Source organism: Peromyscus maniculatus, chromosome X, assembly GCF_049852395.1.
Source record: "Peromyscus maniculatus bairdii isolate BWxNUB_F1_BW_parent chromosome X, HU_Pman_BW_mat_3.1, whole genome shotgun sequence".
NCBI lineage: Eukaryota > Metazoa > Chordata > Mammalia > Rodentia > Cricetidae > Peromyscus > Peromyscus maniculatus.
Window position 1 is genome coordinate 87,652,227 of NC_134875.1, and position 23,930 is coordinate 87,676,156.

Here is a 23,930-nt window from a genome sequence, read left to right on the forward strand (position 1 = left end):
CTCGGGAGGCAGAGATAGGCGGATCTCTGTGAGTTCGAGGCCAGCCTGGTCTCCAAAGCGAGTTCCAGGAAAGGCGCAAAGCTACACAGAGAAACCCTGTCTCGAAAAACCAAAAAAAAAAAAAAAAAAAAAAAAAAGAAATTGACACAAGAAATGCAAGAGCAATATATTTAAAACTACAAAATTCAATAATTTAAATAATACACAAATGAAAGAAATCTGATGTTACTGAAATTGAAAACTTTAGATTGTTAATGTGGCAATTATTATCAAATTGTTCTATAGATCCCATGTAATCTCAAAAAGAAAAAGCTTCAATTTCCCTCAAAATTGGCAAAAGAAAATTTAAATTTGTATGTAAATTCAATGATTTCCAAAGTGCCATAATCATTTTTAATTGAAGGACAAGTTTAGAGGGAATTGGACTTCTTAACTTCAAACCTCACTATAAAGGTACAATAACTAGAATGTGGTATCTGCAAAAACAAACAAACAAACAAACAAACAAACAAAAAACCAGAGTATGTTTCAGTGGAATATATCTGAGAATCTACATGTAAGGTCATACACTGTAGCTAGAGTTTTCCTGCCTTGTCCACAGTCAGGACAAAGCTCAAACCGGCAAGCTGCCGCTCATTTGAGAGAGATAATTAGGAAGCTGTTTTTAGCTCAGGTTTTAGGTAGAAACTCTTGCCCCACTTTGGGTGCCAAATGTAGATGTAACCAACCATCTTATTAAATAAGAAACACAGAACAAATGTAAAAGAGAAAGCCAAGAGGTCAGAGCTCAGAGCTAAAACCTTACCCTTCCTCCTGCAGTGGTCCTACCTCTCCAAAAGAGACCTACTTCCTGTATGTTTGTCTTGATATAGTTTTTCTGTTCTGCCTTCTCATTGGTTGTAAACCCAAACACATGACTGCTTCATCACTGCCTGTATGTACAGCCCTCCAGGTCTTAAAGGCATGTGTCTCCAATGCTGGCTGTATCCCTGAACACACAGAGTCTTACCTATCTCTGCCTACCAAGTGCTGGGATTATAAGTGTACGCCACCACTGCCCTGCTTTCCTATGGCTTGCTAATAGCTCTGACCCCCAGGCAACTTTATTTATTAACATACAATTAAAATCACATTTCAGTACAAATAAAATACCACCATAATACACTTATGATCAATAGTTTATTTCACAAGGATATGAAGAAATTCTTTGGAGAAATAATATTCTTTTCAGAAAATGTTAATAGGGCAGCAGGATGTCTATAAGCAGAAGAATGAATTAGGACCCCTACAGTTCGTCATTTGTAATAATTTAGGAAAATGAAGCACAGTACCAGATTTAACAGCTGAAGGTATTTGATTCTATGATTCTCAAAGAAAACAGAGATAAATACCTATGAACTTGATTAAGCAATAGTTTTAGATATGTCAACAAAATACCAAAGATAAAAAGACAAGAGAGGCATTTGATTTTATATGAATTAAAGAAAATTTTCTTTGGCTTAGAGAATAGAATTATTTTTTTTGGAAATCTCATATCTGATCAAAGATTTTGTCAATAAGTCAGAAAACATACATACAACCCAATAAGAAAAATGGCCTAATTAAAATATGAGTAATGAACATGAGTAGTTATTTATCCAAAGAAGATATATAAATGGTTAAAAAGAACATGAGGAATGCACAGTTTAAGACACCATGGAATTCTATCACTAGGATAGGATGAGATTAGCATAATAAGGGTAGAAATGAATAATAATTTGTGTTGGAAATGATACGTAGAAATTAGAACCTGATACACTACTAGTAAGAAATGTGATAGAGTGAGTCACTGAAGAAAATCATTTGTCAGTTTCTCAAAAAGTTACATGTAAATGTACCATATGGGCTTCAAATTTATCCGCAGGCATAAACACAAGTGAATGAAAACATATATGAGCACAAAAAAACCTGTTCATGAATACACATTGAAATTTATTCATTAAGAAAGGAATAGTAGAAACATCAAATATTCACCTACCAATGAATAGGTAAGCAAAAGTGGTATATCCATACATGGAATATTAGTTAGCCAGAGAAATGTCTGAAGAACTGCTACATGCTATAATGTAGATAAAACTTGCAAAATATGCTCACTATGCTGAATCTAAATAGAGAGACCACATATTATATTGTTTCATTTATATGAAATTTCCAGAGCTGACAAATTTACAGATACAGAAAGTAAAGTATTGCCTGCCAGCGGCTGGGAGGAGGGGAATGAGGAGTAAGCGCTAATGAGTACAGCATTTCTTTTTGAGGTAATGAAAACCATCTGGAATTAGATAGTGGTGATGTTTGTAAAACTTCTTGAATACACTAAAAGCCACAAAATTGTACACTTTAAAAGAGTGAATAATGTGGCATGTAGAATACATCTCCAAAAAAATCCTAGAGTGCTTTTTTGGTGCCAGTAATTCTGAGGAAGAGAAATCTGAAAAAGAAATAAAAAGAACTTTGTAAATTGTAGCATAATTGGCCTAATGTAAAAGCACACAGAAGTCTTTGAGGCTATGCTAGGCATTCATACATTTTTAAGATATGTTGCCATGCATCATCTTACAGCATAACCATGAAGTAGAAAAAGCAAATCTCATTAATGCCTTTGTGGAGACAAAAGCAAAAGTCCAAAGAGCCTCTGAGACCTGCCTAGAGTTCAGTGGGCAGTGTTCTTTTGTCTAATAGTGCCTTTACTTTGCCATGGTCCTTAAAGTAGGCTCTTCGCAAAATAAAAATGAACTCAACTCTTCACGATTTCTCATCTCATTCATTTCATTCTATTACCCATTCTATCACCTCTGGTGACATCGAGATGCTATTATCTGCAGTGCCACTGGGTGGGAATTCAAAACAGCCTTTTGAAACTTCAATCCCAGTATTTCAAAATGGATCCCTGAGAGAGGCTATATCCATGATTCAATCCTTCTTTCCCTGGCCCCTGTCCACCTTTCAATCATTATCTTTGATATTGCCATGTGACAATGCCCAGCAGTATATGAAGTCATATAGGTCATTGTAAATTGAAAAGAATGGTTCTTTCTCCCATTCAGATGTGTAGGACACAATGTAATAGATATTCTTCTGTTACCTCCTGGCTAGCATTTTGAAAATTTGTCAGTAAATCCTATTTGATTAATGACTGACTGGTCTTTGATTGGTTCATGTCCATGTTTTTAGCATGCTTGTAAGGGAAACACCCAGGTTCTGACAGATTCATTCAGTTTTAATATTCTACCAAATAAAAGCAGCATCTTTCTGGAGCAAAAGCAATCAACAGAAACAGCTCCATTGTTTTATAAAATCTAAGGCTGACCACCCAGATAACTGCTGACTGGAACCCTGTCCATATATCTTAGTCCACTAGGTAGAATTCTGCTTTTTAGTCTCCCAAACTGTGAATCAGTCATGTCAAGGGAAAGCTAGTGAACAAAGATCAGCGTGCTGTCACCTCATTGTCAGCAGAACACAACCACTACTGGCCCTGCCAGTTTAGGCATTAGGAGTAAAGAAAGAAAAGGACTTTAGAAATAATTTCCTAAGTTACATATGTCTTCCAAGTAGGAGTTTTTGTCCATGAATTCAAAACAGACACAACAAAGGCAAAATAGACATACTTCTTAAGGAGTATATATACTTATACTATGTATAAGTTGGAATAAATAAACTCATCCCAATAAGATCACCACTATAGCCACAATTGTGCACAACTTGAGAATATGACATTGCAGAATGCCAAATGACATTCTTTGCTTGAGATTAAGAAACACCAGACAATGAAACAAAGGCTTTATTTTGTAGAAAGGTTTGCTCTCACCATAAATTCTGTAATTTATCTGTACAGGCTTCTAGTGACTTTGTAACTAAGATCCAAAGCTGAGCTGTGATAGAAAGGAATCCTCCCTCCATGGTTCCTCAGCCATTTCTGACCCTGACTTATTTGCTGGGAGACAATAATTATATCTATAATACAATCAGTTATCTACTCTGTATTATACAAATATGGTTGGACGCATCACTCTAGTTGAAGTTATCTTTGTAGTATATTATTTTTTGAAGGGGGATACACAGATTTAAGAGTCTTGGAGGTACTTCAAAGACAAAGTCATTATTGTGAAGAGTGAAAGAAGTGTGCTTTATGTGCTAATAAGCTGTGTGCAGAGAAAACAGTGGAATGAATTGCAAGTAAAGCTATTTCATCAAAAGCAACTCTTTGCAGAGAGGGTAGAGACAAGTGTGTATTTATTTTAAAATAGGCATAATTTTCCTGTACAATGGCAAAGTGACCTCCTAGAAGCACTCACATTTACATGGCAATATGTTATTTCCATTTTTCATATGGTAAAACTAAAACTGAGAGATGTTAATTGAATGGGTGTATTTCCTGACTTCTAGTGTCCCTTCCTTCAACTACATCTTTACTGCTTAAAAATCTCTGAAGCTACTCAGGGGATAGCTTAAGGATCCATTCTCTGTATATGTTCCCTAGAGTGAGTCAGCAAAGCCTAGAGTTTATTTCCTAGATACTTAGGGTTAATGTGAGGCTATATAATCAGTCAAGCTCTTTTGCAAGAAAACATTAGGTCATTAACTTAGGTTACTAGCAACAAGAATGTTAAACATTCACACACTACAAAGGGGGATCCTTTAGAAAGTGACCTCCTTTTACTAGGTACATGTGTATATTATTGGCATTTCCCAGTGATTGCATAAGAACATAGTGAATTTGTTAAAAACCAGGTATGAAAGCTTACCAAATGAAAACTTGTCCAATTTGACATTGTTAAAAGTGATTCATTTTTTAAGAAGGCATCCAATACCCCAATAAAGCTCCTCCTTTTTCTAGCTGAGTTTCTAAGGAACAGAAACCCAATTTTATTTCCTATAGTGTGTTTTTATATATTTTGTTCTCTCTCACTAACATATTAATGGAAAATTTTAAGAATGAGCTAATTTATATTGTGTTCTGATAATCTAGAGAATGTGGCCAATATTTATATACTAAAGATAGAGATGGGTAATGTTAGAGAATGTGATCTTGTAAGAAAAATAATCAGACCAGTTGTGCCTCCTTCTAAGAGTTCATCAAGATGGTATCTGTTGATTGTGGTATTCTCTTCTCTCAGCGGAGGAGGGAATAGAGCAGTGGTTCTTAACCTTCCTAAAGCTGTGATCCTTTAATACATTTCCTCATGTTGTGGTGATCTTCAACCATAAACTTATTTCCCTTGTTACTTCATAACTATAATTTGCTACTGTTATGAATCATAATGTAAATATCTGATATGCAGGATGGTCTTAGGTGGTCCCTGTGAAAAGGTCGTTTGACCCCCATAGGGGTTACTACCCACAGGTTGCAAACTGCTTGTGCAGAGAATATCATTTGACCTTCATCTGAGATTTCAGCCATTCTGAAAAGCTGTTTGCGTACAATTGTGTCATAACTGCATGCTCCCTCAGGGTGTTGGCAAGTGCTAGATGATATAGCCTTGGTAAGGTTAAATGAAATGGTAGTGGTGGGCACCATTTATGCTGCTATGGGAAGCCATAATGCATGCTGAGTGAAGACTTTCCATTGAAGAAGCTTTGAGTTTCACCATGTTCCTGTAATTGACTCCCATGTTTTCTAGTTAAGCCTGATGAACTCATTGGTTATCTAAGATGAACATTGGTGGAATTATACTTTGGTCTGTTGGACTTATATGAGGAGGAAGTGGAAACAGTTTCTGTCTCACAACTGGGATAAAAGTAGGTTTTGGCAGTAGGCACTAGAGTGAAATAAAACAAAAGGAGTCTCAATGAGAAGGAAATCTGCAAACTCTTAGTCCTTCTCTGTGTTAACAAAATTAGTCCTATTTTTTCCATGTTGTAATTTTCATTTCTCTAATAGATTTTAGTCTCTACACAGAGAAGCAGACCTGAATGTTTGGAAACTACAGTCTCCAACATACCAATGATGCCAAACACTTGATAAACATAGCCTTCTGTCTGTCTCCAATTCGCAACACATTCCTAAGAGCCTGCCCTTCTGTGGCAGGGCCCTTGTCCCACAGAGGTAGTCATGATACAGTCTGGTGACTTGCATGAACTGATTTGTACCTGCTGAGTCTGCCATGCTGTCCTCAATTCTCTTGCTTCTACTCTTTTTCTAATTTTCAAATTTCCCATTATGTTCTGATATCCCAACCTAGATTACCTTGACCAGAATGAAGCTCAGGGCTTGGTCACTCTGAGGCTAACTAAAACCAAAACCAAAAACCCACCTAACTCTTGTTTACTGAGAACACAGTTATCTGTTTTGTTTAAAGCAAATCACATTGTTTCTGCTACGCTCACAAACAAGCATAAAATTCTCAAGTTAAAACACATCTGTCTCTCTCCATAACCCTTTCCTCTACTTCCCTCTTCTTGTACTCTTTTATCAAGTGCTCAGGGTTCCCATTTTATTCCAGGCTCCAGAGGTTTCCACTTTGATGTTCTACTTATACCTCCCTATTCCTCATAAACATCTTCTACTCAGAACCTGTCTTAAACTCCTTCCATCCCTTCCAAATTTGGAGACTCTCCTCCAGTCTCTAAAAATCCAGTTTTTGATATTATTTATTAATGAATGTATTCCAAGAGGGAAAGCTTTCCTAAATAACTCTACAAGTGATAGGAGTTTCAGAAGCAGACAAATCATGGGCATCAAGTAATTTCTAGAATTTTCTAATTCTTAAAATCTGTTCTAATTCCTAAATCATAATATCTGATTATATACTTCCACCTCTAATCCTGTTTTTTGTAAGCATTTGTCTGATTTAAATATGATCCTGAATTTCCACTAGTAGAAATGAATTCAAAGGAAATGTTGAAAAAGAAAAATGGAGCATTTATCAATATAACCTAAGTTCATGGAGAAACGTCGAGTATCTGAGAATAAAGTCCTGGGTAAAGCAAAACAAAGCAATAATTGTAGAAATTAAGCTTGTGTGAGAGACAGATGTAGAAGAAATGAAGACAATTTTTGTTAGCTGTGCTACAGTGGTAGAAAGTGTAAATTTGTAGTCATATGATGCAATTTCATTTACATAATATAGAAAAGTGAAGTCCACCGGGCCCAGTGCACTCAAGAGTTTGTGATGCATTTGAAAGAAAATCATGATTTCAGAAAACTGAACATTCTACCATACAGCTCAGACTAGTGGAGGGGAAGGATCAGCAAGTACATTACTAGAAGATTATAGCAGGAAGTGGTAAAAACCACAAGAGAGACACACCCATGGCATACTGTGTGAATATTAAAGAGCGCATGGTAGCTTTCAATGGGGTACAGCATTTTTTAAAAAGAAGGCCTTGAGTGGGGCCTGGAAGAGTGACCGTACCTAATGAAATAGACATGGGGGGATACACTTGAGGCAGGAGAGATAGCTTGTACAGGTCCATGTAAGGAATAGGGACAGTGTTGGCATGCATTGGGATAAAGGTATAGTTTAACTATCTTTTACAGTTATCTCTTGCAATATCCTGCCAATCACATTAATTTAAAGATAGAGCAAAAAGAAGAACTATCAAATAAACTGAAATAAAATTGCAAAATGCTCTCTCTTTGGGTTTTGATCTAAATTAGTTGCTCTATAGCTTTATAACACTTTTTCTTTGGGGCCTCTGATATAAATCAGTTGTTATACTTATCTCTCTAAGTAAAATTATTACAGTGGTGATAATCTTAAGAGATATTTGTGAGGAGGACTCTGTATCATTCATTATTGAGTTCTCACTATCAGGCAGAATGCCTGGAATATACTTGCTTCACCATTTGCTGTCTGCTGCTCTCACTGAACTGAAACCACACTTTAGTCATCTTTTTCCAGCATCCAGCACAAGGCATTCCATATAACAGGTGCATGATGCTTGCTGGAATTCCATGAATTGGGTGCCTTCCTGTACCCTTAGTCCTCTGTGACTCCATTTTCTCATTTGTATAATAGAGTTGTAACAATATTATCCCCTGGGACCATTGTGAGGATTAAGTGATCTCTTAGTACAGTGCCTAATACAGATAAAAGATGCAATAGTTTTAAGTTTTGTAATTAATATCATTGTGCCTTGCTGTTAAAGTTTACAGATCTTCTGATGAGTCTCATTCAGGGTTATCTCTGGTCCTGGAGAAAAGGGGGCATATACTTCTCTCTCTCATTCCCCATACCTATGCTGGATAGTTAACTTGACACATGCTAAAGTCATCCAGGATGAGGGAACCTCAATTGAGAAAATGCCTCCCTAAGATCATGCTGTAGACAAGACTATAGAGTATTTTCTTATTTAGTGACTGATGGGGTTGGGGGTACAGCCCATTGTGGGTGGTGCCATCCCTGGACTGGTGGTCCTGGGTTCTGTAAAAGAGAAGGCTGAGCAAGAGAAATAAGTTAGTAAGCAGCACCTCTCTATGTTCTCTGCATCAATTCCTGCCTCCCATTTTATGCGCTGTTTGAGTTCCTGTCCTGACTTCCATTTTGTGATGAACAGCAGTGTAGAAATACAACCCCAATATACCCTTTCCTCCCCATTTTGCACTGGTTATGGTGTGTTTCATTACAGCAATAGTATCTCTATCTTAGATACCCCATAATATTGTCTTTGCAGTGGTTAGATACTTTGTGAAATGTTAAATCTGCAGCAAAGTTTGGAAAATATACCCAAATAGACCAGAAATACCTGAGAATGGAGTTGGTTTACATTCATCTCTAGGCCTACACAGGACATAAACATGCTTGATGAAAACAAAACAAAAGAAAAAAAGAGAGTGAAATATATTCACCTCTACCCTGTCTTCTCTGACATGGGAATCTAAGATGCCCAGCATTCCATTTAGATGGAGCCAAAGGCTTAGATGCCAGAAGTCTCTATGCTGCCTACTTTTTCATAGCCTTCAGCCTACCTTCCTTAGTTATTGATATATTTAAATAGACTCACCTATAAATCAGGTCATGTCTGAAGTTGATTGCTATCTATGTAAAGAGCAACATGTGAGTTATTTAATTCATACTAATATCTCTATAGTGGCATCATTGGGGACCTAGAAAATGCTACCATTCGATGACGGACTGATTTTTCCTTCTTATACTAGGAGACATTGCTAACAGTTTGGTTCAATTTATTTTCAAAATTCTAGCACTCTGCTAGGAGATTTCACCTTATTTCATATTGTCCTTGTAACTTCTCTGGAGGTGATCACCATTGTTCCCATTTTACAGGGGAAAAAATTACACCATGGAATGAGGGAGATATTCTCCTGTAATCCTGAGCAGTGTCATGAAGCCACAGTTCCCAGTCAGTCATTCCATCATAAGAGTAAACCACTGATATTCTACAGTGGCCTATGTTGGTAAATTTTGTATTTGGAGGGTTGGGTGTATAAAATGCCCTTTAAAATCATCATAAATCATATGACATTGGTATTAATTTCAGATTAAATCTTTTAGTGCCATATCCAGGGGGTTCCCAAGTAGTTGAATATTATAACATCTACATAGGGCTCAAAAGTTTGGCAATAAAATCATTCCACATTTCCAAAACATTTGTTTCTTACATTGTCTTTGTGCCTATAGAGTAAAAATCTATGTTGTTGTTTGTTTTTGCTCTTTTGGGGTGCCTGTCACCCAGCTCCCAAATCGCATATGGAAGCTTATTCTTAAGTATAATTGACTAGCCTTAGCTTGGCTTGTTTCTAGCCAGCTTTTCTTAAACTATCCCATCTATCTTTTGCCTCTGGGCTTTCCTTTTTCTATTCCTGTATATATTTCTTTATTTTTTTACTGTGTGGCTTGCTATGTAGCTGCTTGGCTGGCCCCTGATGCCCTTCTCCTTGTCTGGCTCTCCCCCCCCCACCCAGATTTCTCCTCCTATGTATTCTCTCTGTCTGCCAGCCCCACTTATCCTTTCTCCTGCCTTGCTATTGGCCGTTCATCTCTTTGTTAGACTATCAGATGTTTAAGGCAGGCACAATAATACAGCTTCACAGAGTTAAACAAATGCACCATAAACAAAAGTAACACACCTTAAAGTAATACTCCCAACAAATCTATTGATAAATTTTCTGCCCAATTCTTATCAAACTACAAAGGCAACAAAGACAACCTTTTAAAATGATATGATCTATAGAGGAATCTCTGGCGAGTCAAGGAATCTACACAGGATGATATGGGAGAAAAGACTATGCAGTATAGTAGGATGTTAGAGGGTTTTAGTCATAAGTAGCACACATAAACTGTCAATTCTATTCGTATTCTAAAGTTCAGCTTCAGAGTTTAGTGAATCATGAGTACTAAACATCAGCTTACTTTTGTGTTCTCAAGGCCACATGGAGTGGAAAAGATCACACCATGACTGACCCAGGTAATATCTGCACTTATGTGGTATGTGCTTGCTGTGTTTGGTTGTTTGCGTTTTACTGATTTTGTGAATTTTGAATTTTTTCCTTGTGTTGAAAATAGATTTTTTTCCTCACATAATTTATCCTGATTACAAGTTTTTAATTCTTAAAATTAGCATGTAGATATTAGATACTATTATGACAGTTTTGAACAAAGTGAATTTTAGTAGAACCTCTTTTTCCCTCATGTCTACTACCTCTTGCTATTTTTAATCCTCACTTGTAGCCTCTTCTGCAGTCTCTTTTCCTCTTTCTTGTGTCATGTGTCCCTTTGCTTATCTCCCAAAAGAATCCTAGAGAGCAAGATATAAAGCTAATCAACAGTAACTGTATGAATTGTGGTATATCACTAAAGATTCATTTTAAATGTAGTAGAGTCATAGGTTATATCAAAGCATTATCCTTTTTGAAAGAAATGTGTCCATCCTGCTTAAAAGGCCATCAAAACAATATTGCTGTAACTAATCCACATACCTCCAAGAGATCTAAAGCACTAGGAATGTAAGAGATGGCACTTCAGATAAAAGATAATCTGGCTTACTTAAAAAAAAAATACTCATCCGGCTTCAGGAAAAGGAGCTTTAAAATTATTTGCACAGGTGCTGGCTCAGATTTCTATTGAATCTAGCCTCAGACATGCCTCTTACTGGACAAGGGAAACTAATGGCTAAATAATATGTAGGATAATTTATGACCTTTGTTAGCTTTTCTCCTGGCCTGTAGTTTGAAATTTAGATATTCTAGGGAGTCCAGACTTATTCTTCCAGGGTCAAAGATATACAGAGAGTACAAATACCTTAAAGTCAAAAATCTGGGAACTCGCAGAAGTTGGGGAGTGTTACTTATAAAGTCCTGGGAACCAAAGAATGAAGGCAAAGAGAGTGATCTTAGTGTTTCTACTACAGATGCTGGTGGTTTTTCTGGTCACTAATTAAGCAACACAGAAGACAAGTAGTTGTCTGGGAATTTTACTCATTCTCCATTTCCTTTATCCAAAGGATTACCACTGCTACCACATTCTACCTTTGTTTCCTGTCTAGCCCAGGAAGACCTTAAGTGTCTGTAACTTAATGATTAATATTTTATTCTACAAGAAGGAACTAAAACTTACTGGGAAATAGAAACTGTAGTTACACATTATTTGATTCTTATAATAGCCTCATGGGATATTATTGACTTCACAGAGGCACAGAGATATGAAGCAATTTCTTCAAGGCCACGTATTTATTCCAGTTTAAAGCTAAAAATTGAACTCAGTCTGCCTACTTCCCAAGGATGCTTCAGGAAAAGAACATCACTGGACATGAACACATTTGAGACAGCTATGTACATTTTAGAGAATAATTTTTAAAATTACTGTTTTAAAAATCGATTCATATATATTAAAATATTTAAGACCATTCAGTATAACCATTTATTTGTCAGATGAGAGTATTGATGTGGAAAAAGAAAACAAATTACACCTAAGACCACATGTAAGTTAATGGTAGAGCCAGAACCCCATCTGGTTCTCTTACATTGCATTTTCTTTCTCTACCAAGATAGGAGCCTGTTTCCCAAAAGCCCAGAGACTGAACTGGGGCAGCTATGAGGAAGGAGCCAGGCACAAAAGGCCAAGTGAAAACTTCTCAAGAACCTTGCTGCATCTGGTGAGATTCCACAGAATGACCTCCAGACTCGATATTCCTCCAAACAAGCCTTGCCCTGATATAACACCATATTCTTAGTTCAGTATTTCCCCTCCTTCTGAAGTTATTTTACTACCTTATTGTACTTGGACAAGTCTTATGAATCATTTTAAGGACCTAGATCAATTGTTACCTCCCTTGTGGCATCTGAAATTCTACAAGCAAAATTAACTCTTTTTCATATTCTGTCTACACAAATAATTTTGTACTTAATTCTAGGGCAGTACTGATCCCACTGTTGTAATGATAAATATATGACATGTTCACCTCACAGTCACTAACTATGATTCTGGACAACTTACTTAACTCTTCTGTGCCTTTGCTCCCCGAGCTTTAAATTGGGAGCAATAACAATACTACAGTGTTGCTGTCTGCAGATCATCTAATGTATTGAGTACCCAATAAATAGTCTGTGTCTTTATCTTGTGTCTCTTAGACTTGTGCCTTATATATTCCCAACTACAGAAGGATGAACTCCTGAGTAAATGAACATGGCAAAAAAATCAGTCATCAAATAGATATGTTGCATGTCATTGTTGTTAGGATACTACCTTATGTGTTTATAAAGTCCTTATTAAAATCTAGACCAGGATTCTGAAATCTTCTCTGGGTTATACATCCTCTGATAATCATATGAAAGCATTGAAATTTCTCCCTAAAAAGTTCATATATCCACAAAGGAGATCTACTACAAATTGACAGTCATGTCAAAAGATACCTTACAAAGCCCTCCTACCATAGGCCATCATCACCATCACTCATTTTCTTGTTATGTAAGAATGCCTACAGTTACAGAAGATGCTTTTAAAAGATGGTGGATTTGGCCAACACAAATTGGACTCCACAGTTTTTGTTTGTTTGTTTAAGAGAAAGAAAGAACATGAAGTTGGGTGAGTAGAGCCATGTGGAAGGATCTGGGAGGAGTTGAGGGAGGGAAAATAATATGAACAAAATATACTGCATGAAATTCTTAAAGAATAAATAAAAACATAGGAAGATGGTTGAAGCAGAGGGTGCTAACAGATACCAAATGCCTTCCAGGAGCTAGAAGCTGTGCTGAATGCTTATTAGGCTGCCTCACATAGTTCCTGGGCATTCCAAAGTAACAATCTCCATATCTCTGCTGAGCAGCTGTGAGACAGGAGAGCATCTCAATCAAGAAACATCAGTGCCATTAATTATATGTTAAACAAACCTGAAAACGCCACTTGCTCTTTGTAGATCTTAGTTTTCTCTTTCACACAACAGTGTAATGGTTTGACTAGATTATTTTTATTTCTAAGTTCATTTTCTTCAAGTCTAATAGGATAACATTGAAAATTGCTGTGATGCTAAGCACTACAAACCTTGTAAGAATTATCATTAAAACAACAACAACAACAACAACAAACGTGAGGCTGAATCAATTGACCTGCAGATAAATGAGCCAGTTTGTGATCTGTAGGAATGTGGTTGTCTAACTTAACAAACTGTTAGAGGTTCCCAGTTTCAAAGCTCCTCATCCATATATCACAGTGAAACCAAGGTCCATTCACATAATGACATATCCCAAGAAAGGAAGGAAAAATAGAATTTAAAAAGTATGAGAAAGAAAAATCAATACTTTATCCATGTTTTTTTTTGGTTCCTAAAAGAAAATGTTCTGTGTTTCCTGACATAAATTAGGAGGAAAATGGATTTCTCTTGTTCCTAGCCCAGTGGAAAATTCTACAGTGTGTTCCCCTGGGACAGTTCAGAGGAAAGGGCCAAGGACCCGTGTGTCTATTATATACATACATCCTGTCTCTGAGCTCTCCTCTTAGCTATGTAATGAAGATCAAAAATTCACATGAGCACAGATGGTAAACTGTGCTTCCTGTTTTGTGGTTGTACGATAAGAATGACTTAACATTTACCCAGTTTGGTTTCACCAGGAGCAGAACTCTAACTTCTGAAGGGTAGGAGATGGTAGAAAGATGATGGTCTATATGTCCCTTCTAATAAAGAGAATTGCTGATGATATACCAGCTGCTTCAGCTTTGGGGCACTGTCTTAGGAAAGCAATCTTCCTTGTGATACCCATACTACTTAATGGCTCTTCATTTTCTCTCCACAATAGTCTTGTCTTTCCTAACTTCTTTCAGTTTTACTAGATTATCTTGTTCTTTCTCACTGCTGTGTTGCTTGCTTCCTTAGACATAACATTACTTTCTGCATTGGTTCAATATATTTAAATGTCTGTGGGGGAAGTTTTGTTGTGTTAAAATGAATGTTGACTCTGGCCTAGGCAGACCAAGATTCAAATTCCAGCTCCTCAAATGAAGAAAACAGGCTTTATGGCTTGAGTATTCAAACCTTTTACTTATCTATAACAAGTATTTTGCAAACGCTTACTGACTGTATGCCTGAGTAGTTTTAGAACTGGGCCTACTCTTATGAGGTGTTCCATAGAGACAGACACTAGTTTAGACAGGAGTTCCTAAGATTTCGCTAGAGGGCCTCAGTAATCACAGCACAGACGGAAAGGAAAGGATGAGAAATCTGTTCCTTGTCCACTTTAGAAAGAATTCTATTCTTCTCCTAGTTCTCTGCTTAGTGTTTTGTTATATAGGCTAGGTTGATCTGAAACTTAACATGTAACCCACACTAGGCTGCTTGAAATTGTGGGAACCTTCCTGCTTCTGCCTCCTGCAAAGTGGGATCACAGGCATGAGCCACCACCACACATAGCTTATCCATTCCTTAACTTTGTTTTTTTTTTTCATAGATTTTCAGTTAACAAAGTTCACTTGTCTCTCTGGCAGGCTTAAAACGCTTACATTTCTAAAAATGGACAGAGAGGGAACATGAACACTCAAATAACTGGCTTCAAAATGTTCACATATATTCATTATCACAAAGTCATTATGACTTCCTGCAGAGGCTAGTTATCTAAAGGTCAGTATGTTTCTTGTTATAGGACTAGATCTCAAAGAAGACAGACATAACTAACATGCTATGTCTGAAGAGACACTTACCTTGCAATGGAAACCATCTATGAAAATGAACCACATGATGTTTGATAATCACCAGGAGATCCTCCTGAGGGATTTAACAAACTTATGTATATAGCATATGCATAAGCACATAAAAGATGACAAAGGATGAGGGAATTAGATATGAGAGAAGGAGGTAATAGACACAAGGAATCTTACTTTAGCAATGTTATGTAAACACTACAGATATGTAAATAATGGCATAAATACTATGGCAATTTCTTGTTAATATCTGCTAAAAATGAACATTCTGTAACTAGGCAGATGTAGGTTACTACAAAGCACCAGTGGCAAATTCTTTGCTTAGCTCATAAATTTGGCACTGATAGAGACGTAGTAGAAACTGGGTAGCAGAGCGACATTATTTACTCTGTAAACCTGTAGTTTAGTCTTATGATTGGGAAACTCAAAACTAAGCCAGATTTGTGAAGTCAGGCCATCACAGAATATTATATGACAGATTCATAACTCAGATGGCCACTCAGGCTCTACTTTGGTGAGTTAGTTCTTCAGCCATAATATTTGGTACCAGATAATTCCCAAAGCCCTTTCTGTAAACCATTTGGGGAATATACTGAAACACACACACACACACACACACACACACACACACACACACACACACACACACACATACACACACACGTTTTCATGGTTATTCAAAAGATTATGAAAGTTTAGACAAATGTGTAAAAATTTTCATTTTTTCTTCTGAGTAGCATTTAGGATGGAGTGAGCTAACAGCTCATTAAAAAAAATACTCTCTTCTAGAATTTCAAACTTATTTTTTCTCCTGTTTAGTAATACAGTACAAGAAGCCACCATACTAAGTATTCGATACAATTTTGCCAACTGGGAGTAACTTTTAAAAGATAATGTACTCTGGATTGTTACATAGGTATAAGGAGGCTAGAAATGTGTCAAATTTCTTTTGCACATTTGCAAGTTCAAGAGAGACCAGGAGAAGCAAGAGTCAACAAGTTGCAATCCACAAGCCAAATCCAGGGTAAAAGTTGAGAATCTCCTTTGTACTGGTCTAAAAACACCAAAAGAAAAAGAATACTTAATGGCATGTGAAAATTAAATGAAGTTCAAATTTTAGTGCCCATAAAGTTTTATTGGAATCCAGCTACACCCATTAGTTTGTGTAAGGTCTACAAAGGCAATGCTGAACAGTTGAGATGGAGGCCATGTTACCTGCAAGGCTTAAACTATTTATTACCTGTCCTTTTATACAAAAAGTTTATCTGCCTCTCATCTAATGTCTGGCAGTAACATTTAAGAAAAGGAGAAATAAAAGGAGAAGCAGAGCTTTGTAGGAATATTTCTGGGACTCACAAAGCCAGAATCAGTCACCTTTTTGGCCTGTAATACCTGATCAAGTCTTTGTTACAAACTGATGTTTCTAGCTGAATTAATTTGCCCCTGGGAAACATTACTCAGAGTCAGGGAGTGAAGTGGACACTATCATACACCAAAAACTTGCTGTAAAACTCCAAACGAGGTAACATTCAATTCCACATGAGTTGAGGTGGGAAAGTGGATTTAAAGGACAGAACGAGTTCAATAAAGGTTCACTTATATTTCTTCTCTCACAAAAACCTGGGGCAAGAGAGAAAATCAAAGCCATACTTATATAAAATTTGCCAAGGAAACTAAATTGGGACCTATTGTAAACAACAGTGAGGATGGTGTAATTCCTTGAGTTCAGAATGTAAACTCCAGTTTCAGTTTTATGATGTGTACCAAACAGTGCTCCATGTGTACAAAACAAATGGATGTGCAGTCTCAAATGTTTTACTAGAAAATGTCTGAAAAATAGTAAATTCTCAAGTACATAATGTGCATAATGAATTAATTAACCCTCTTTGAAACACGATAATAGAGATGGGGATTCATATCCTGACTTTCCACATGAGAAAATGGAAAAGAAAGGAAGTTAGTCAGCCATGGTCACAAAGGGGAACCTCTGTCCTGGATGTTAACCCAGCCTTTCCACAGGCACTCTCTCAGCTCTTTCTGGCCCTGTTTGAAGATTGAGTTTTTATTGATCCGGGTCTAGAGTTTACCATCTGCTAGAAAGTCAAACTCCAAGTACATACAGGTATAAAATGCATCTGTGTTTGCTGAAACAATAGTGATGTTTATAAATTGTAGAGTTGTCACAAAATTCTAAGCTGGGAAGACGTTTATTTATTGAAAAACTTATTTATTTTCACTTATGTATATGTATGCATGTGGGGGGAGGAGTTATACATGAGTGAAGGTAGCCATGGAGTCCAGAAGAAGGTGCTGGAGCTCCTAGAGCTGGAGTTACAGGCAGGAGTGAGCCACCAGACATGTGTGCTGGGAACTGAATTCATGTCTTTGGCAAAAGAAATACAATCTCCTATCAACTGAGTCATGCTTTCAGCCCCTGGAAGGGCATTTCTAAAAACATCTATTCTACAAACAGAAAACTAAAGCCCCAAGGGGGAAATTTCTTATATAAGGCTATCCAACTAAGTCTTTTGAACCCCATATAAAGGCACAAGCTTTCTTTGACTTCCTGGTCTTTTAAGTATTCAATGTGCGTTCGCTTTCACTTTCACAGTTACTTTATCCACCGACAAACACGTTTTCTTTTCATGCCTATTTCAAACTCACAGACCATCCCCAAACATACCCACTCCTGCTTTCAAACCCACATGCCCTTTACTGTTTCACTGTTTTCCCTAATTAGCCATTGGTGATTTTACCTTCTAGGGTCTGTTATTTTATTTTTGGAATTTTTTTATTCATTTTACATACCAATCACAGATCCCCCTCTCTTCCCTTCTCCTGCCTTCCCATCCTTCTCCCCTCTCCCTCCCCCATTCCCTCCTCCAACAAGGCAAGGCCTCCCATGGGGAATCAGCAGAGCCTGGTACATTCAGTTGAGGCAGGCCCAAGCCCCTCCCCCTGCCTCAAGGCTGTGTAAGTTGTCCCACCATAGGAAGTGGACTCCAAAAACCCAGCTCATGCGCCAGGGATGGATCCTTATTCTACTGCCAGGGGCCCCCTTAAACAGACCACGCTACATAACTTGCTTAAGCAGAGGGCCTAGTTCAGTCCCATGGAGGCTCCACAGCTATTGGTCTAAATTTCATGAGTTCTCACTAGTTTGGTTTGGTTATCTCTGTAGGTTTCCCCATCATGATCTTGATGTCCCTTGCTCATAGAATCCCTCTTCTCTCTCTTCAACTGGACAGGGTCTATTCTTTCAAGACTATATAGAGCCTTCCTTGCACAGCCTTATTTTCATTTACCCCTCAGTATTAACAGCAATGAGAAAATATGGGGTTCACCTTTCTCTTCCTTTCCAACAAGAAAACCTGGCCAGATTACAATCAACTCTGTTGAGAGTCCCTTACCAGTGACAGCTTTAAAAAGTCATACTTTATGAACCTCTAAAGCTAGAAATGAATTTTTGTCTGACATGCCTGGCTTTTAACTCTTGTACCTTTGCCCAGCCCAGAGATCTTTGAAAAATGTGTATAAAGTGATAGTCAACATGCTGAATACTCAGTCTGAGTTAACTGATAATGAATGAGGAAGAGAAATATTTATGACCTTGCTCTTATCAAGGCAGGTAGAATTCCTTATTTCAACATCTTCACATAGGCAGTATAAATACATATTAAAATATTGAAAAATCAATAAATGTTCTTTTGGGGTGATAATATAGTCCCCTGCATTCCAATAGAGATAATGATCCTAGTAAACTTAAAGCCACCTGTCTTATCCAGGTAGGAAAAGAAATACCATCAAAGGTAATTGTCATCAGTAATATCTTCTTGAAATAGGGCCTCACTAGGTATTCTTGGCTGGCCTAAAACTCACTGTATAGACCAAGCAACCTCAAGCATACAAATACACTAGCCTCAGCCTCCTGAGTACTGCAATAGTAATAATTTAGTCTTATTTTGTTTACCTATAACATACTTTTCTTACATCTTTCAACTGAAACCTGGGGCCGACATTCCAAAGTAACCAAAGAGCTTAGATTATGTACATTCCACAGCTCTGTAAGACATCCAAAGGTGCCATAGACTATCTAACAAAATCCTCAGTCTAGGCATGAGAACCCTTCCTTAGAGTTGTTTGTCAGAAGAGTTGAAAAGATTCTTAAAATAATACAGGCTATTGTCATTGCCCTTGGCTCCCTCCCAGAAGTTGAAGGTAGGTCCCTATTGCTAAAGACACCACATACACAGGACACAGGACTTGGAAGAATTGAATTGGTAGTGACCTGAAAGCTTCTTCCTTGAGAAGTAACTCTCAGTATCCAAAGGAGCTAGCTATGCCAAGGGAGGAAAGCAATCAATAGTCGTCCCCAGCTGTAAAGATTTTGAATGACAACAATGACCAAAACAGAAAGATATCCTCAAGGGTGCAATGATGACACATATCTTGGGAGGGGTAATCAACAGCCACCAAACTGGACTTAAGGAACCCTTAGGAGGGAATTTATGCCTGGTATTGCAAACCTGGCTAGTTATCTGTGGCTGGTGAGGTTATGGACCCTAGAGGAGAACCTACTTCTTTGATAAACTATTATAATTTCTAATTTACCCATTGATTAGTGTAACTCTCACTCCTCATTTTTTTTTAAAAGGCCTCTTTTGTAGTAGAGTGAGATCATTACAGAAAGTCACTACTGGTCAAAATGCAGAGACCAACTTACCTTGGCATGCCCAGCCCCAGTTGACACATCTACAACACAGCTCTTGTACAGAAGAAGAGGGAGTACAAAATTAGTAAAAGCCACATGGGCAGGACATCTTCTGTGAGATAACATCTTTTATATTTGACAGGGAATTTACATTCATGAAATCTCAACAATATGGTTGCTTAGTCAAGACCAGCACAATGGCAACACCAGGTGCCATATCAATGCAGATTGTATAAATCTCACAAAGCCACACCACTAAATAAATTAATGGTTGCTGAGACAGAAAGATTCAATTTATAAAGACTAGCTTCTTGATAGGTTATCCAATCTCAAGTGGTTAGCTATATATATATATATATATATATATATATATATGAGCAACACTAATTTAACTCAACAAGATGTATTTATATACATATTTATATACATGTATATATGTTAATAATAATTCAAGAGGAAAAAGTCATGAATTTGAAGAGGAGTAGTAGGAACACAAGAGGAAATGGAGTGGGGAGATAGATTATCCAACCCAAAGTGGTCATTTTTTTTGGTATTTTTGAGACAGGGTCTCTCTACATAGCTTTACTGGCTGTTCCAGAATTCACTATATAGATAAAAATGGCTTAGAATACTCTTGCCTCTATGTCCCAAGTATTGGGATTAAACAAATGTGCCAATATACTTTATTACCCCAAAATGGTCATTCTTAAATATATATCCATATGATCAACACTGAGTGGGGTTACACACACACACACACACACACACACACACACACACACACACACAGAGAGAGAGAGAGATACATACATATACATAGATACATACACATATATATACATATCTACATACATATACATATACACATATACACAGATACACACATACATACACACACACACATACACACACACATATACATATATATCTCCATCCATTCCTTGGCTGCTTGTATGATGACAGTGTGTGTATGTGTGTATGAGTGCGCTACAATAATTAAAAAGTCATGAAGTTGAAAGGGAGTGAGGGGGAGATTGCGGAGGAGTAGAAGAGGGGAGAGTGGGGAATGGAAATGATGCAAACACAGTACTCATGTGTGAGATACTCCAAAAAATAGTAAAAAATAAAAATAAAATAGCTAATTTGCCCCATGCTAGAATTTTTGCATGGAGCATATTCGCTAGTCAGAATGCTTTTTCATGCATAAACTTCTGATGTGCAAACTATGGTCTTTAAGCAATTACACTGCATTTAATTTGTGTTATGGAAAAAATGGTGAAATAAACTTGTATAATATTGTGCAAGTAAAAACAAGACAAATATCCATCGGTGATCTTGATTTTATTAAATAAAATATTACTGAGTTTCAGGAACTTCCAAGACTCCAGGGTCTGAATCAATTTAGGACCTTGCTGGGTTTCTCTGTTCTAAACATTGAATGATCCCCTCCAGCCCACATTGCTTTTCTTTCCTGCTGTCTAATAGTCTAGAATCTATAGGATGGTAGAGATCCTGTCATGCAGCCCTGGCAGCTGCCCTTATACCTTCTTTTAGTTCTAAATTCTCCAGAAAACTGCCATGTAGGGTAGTATAGTATGGCTGAGAAAGATCTTCACTTTTACAATATAATGATCTTTCTCCTGATTTCTAAAAGCAATCATTTAGTCACCTTGATTTCTAAGACCCAAAAGTGGCACTGGTCATGATATAATCTACTGATTATTCATTTGCTCACTTGAACTCATTTTGCATCTGGTATGGCTACTACTCTAGTGCCAGGCCTGTTGCCAATAGTAGCTTCAGAATGCTACTCTGCTTCTTTCCCTGCTGTAAAAACAGGGTGGTCTGTGACAGGGTATTAGAAAACAGGTGTTTTCCTGGAGAAGCTGGAGTGATCTGAAGTCCTTGGAACATGTTTTCACTTCATTTTCTGATAGCTGTTTTTTTCATCAGTATGGTTAAGAAAGGAAGGCACTGCTTTAAAGCTCTTTCTAAATGTCTATGTTTATACCCTAGGACCTTGGATCTCATGCTAGTCTATCATGAACAGCAGCAATGCTCCATGTGGGAGTAAAGGTAAAACATGCAGCCCATTTTAGTAATACCAAATGCTAGTCACCTCCTTGCACTTTTGGGGAAATGGAAGAAAAGAAAATGATAGCTTTCTGTTTTGAATGTATTTCTCCCACCTACTAAAATGTTGCAACTAAAATCATGAAGAATGGCTATCAGTGGGGAGAGCAGTGTAAGGGCACCTACTTTCTACCTTTTCTCTTGTTGCCAAATATTCACTGGTGCTTCTGTTGTGCTCAGTAGAGTCCTCAGAAAAGGCATTTCTTTTCAAATGGTTCTTTTGCATGAGGATAGGCTCTCTGTTTGGTTCTGACTTAGAATTCAACTCTTCCAGACAAGGCAAAAGGAAGGAAAATTCATTGGCAGGAAGCTCTTCCTTTGTGGGAAGCCACGGCAGGGGGGCAAATTGGTACTTAAAATTGGGTCTGGTGCCACAGTTAGAGCATCTAGGGGCAGCTTCCCAGTGTCTATTTAAGAAAAGAGTTCCAGACAGAGGAAGGGTAGTACAGTGTATGAATAGAAGGCTTAAGTCTTGGTGATCAAGGAGGGAGGGATTACTAGACTAAATTAAAGGTCTAGAATGGGAGTTTCTGCTAGATTATGTAGGCTAGGAACATCTGAAATCTATGCAGATAACAAGTAGGTTTCAGCCCACTCAGCCGGATATAAAATGCAACTTGTCTGGAGATTCCAGACCAACTGTCCTGCCCTGAAGGCAGTCCTCTGATGAAAAGAATAAAACTGTTGCTTTCCTCTGAGTTTTTATCTACCTTGGAGTTGTTATTGCAAAGACAGGACCCAAAGAGGCAGCAAGCAGGAGGGAGCAGGTGCAGACACTGATGGTCTGCCGAACACTGAGAACACTTCCTTTCTGGGGTTAAAGCCAGGAAGCTTTTGCTAAGGAACAGTCTTGTATTCACTACATAGAACAGCCCGCAGACTCAGTTGAGGTTTCTCGAATTCTAACCTCTCTAATAAGGACAATTTTTTTCCTCACTATGCAGCAGACTTGAAAACAAGCAGAAAGAAAATTTAATTTTTCAAATCATTAATTTTGCTTTCATTCCTAGGATCCACCGAACACCAAGCACCAGCTGGGACCACCTTCATCACCAACATTGCTTGCACAACCAGGGCAGTCAATGGAGCTCAGCAAATACAACCGTTTGTGTCTTTAGTATAGGTTCAGTGACAGGGCCCTTGCTAATGTAGGAGGCAGAAGAAAAAGAGAAATATCAGGAAGTAGGTAAGACGGTTTTACCTTCAGCGGCTCTTTTGAAGAAGACCTTGCAGCTGCCGCAAGTGAGAGCGCCGTAGTGACAGCCAGACGCTTCATCGCCACAGATCAGGCAGGTCTTCTGTGGTGGAAAGTAATAGTCGATGGGTAAAACGTGCTCCCTGGCACTGTCCAAACTGAAAAGACACACACACAAAACAAAGCAGCACATGTCAGTGGGTGGCAGAAATCAATCGGAAGTCTATGGTTTTCTGAGAACCTGTACATATCAATGATTATTCTACGCATTGCTCCAGCCAATCAGTGTGAAGCAGAGCTTTTTTGAGACTTTTCCTGAGCACGGTGTTTGCAAGGTTTCCCATGGTATTGGAAGGGCACTTTGGATCCTGCCAAGGGATTAAACCAATTCTCAGGGAGTAGCCAATCTCACCGGCTCTGCATTTGTAAAGGAAGGAAGAAGGCAGGAACCCTGAAGTTAAGGTGTCAACTTAATGTAATACTCAGACAACACTTTCAGTCATTAAATGGCATGAACCTAACCCTATACCTTACTTCTCCCAAAAGGAGGCCTATGATCAAACCATATGAAATATCAGAAGAATTTTATGTATTTTAGCTCTTGGACTCTTACCTAAAACAGGAATATTGTCACTGCTAGTACTGAGTTATTGCTTTGAGTGACAACATGAATCAACTGTGGAGTTACTCTTGATGATATTAATATACAAGTGAAAGATAAATTAGTATTATCACACCATTTTTCATTTGTTTTTTAAAA

General features: G+C 37.7%; 1 protein-coding gene across 1 annotated transcript in view; it reads right to left on the reverse strand.

The window, feature by feature from the left end:
• Ar (androgen receptor) overlaps window positions 1–23,930 on the reverse strand; it is a 173,377-nt gene that overhangs the window by 46,394 nt on the left and 103,053 nt on the right. The window contains exon 2 of the mRNA XM_006981175.4: window positions 23,177–23,328. Coding sequence (XP_006981237.1) covers window positions 23,177–23,328 — 152 coding nt within the window. The remainder of the gene's footprint in view (window positions 1–23,176; window positions 23,329–23,930) is intronic.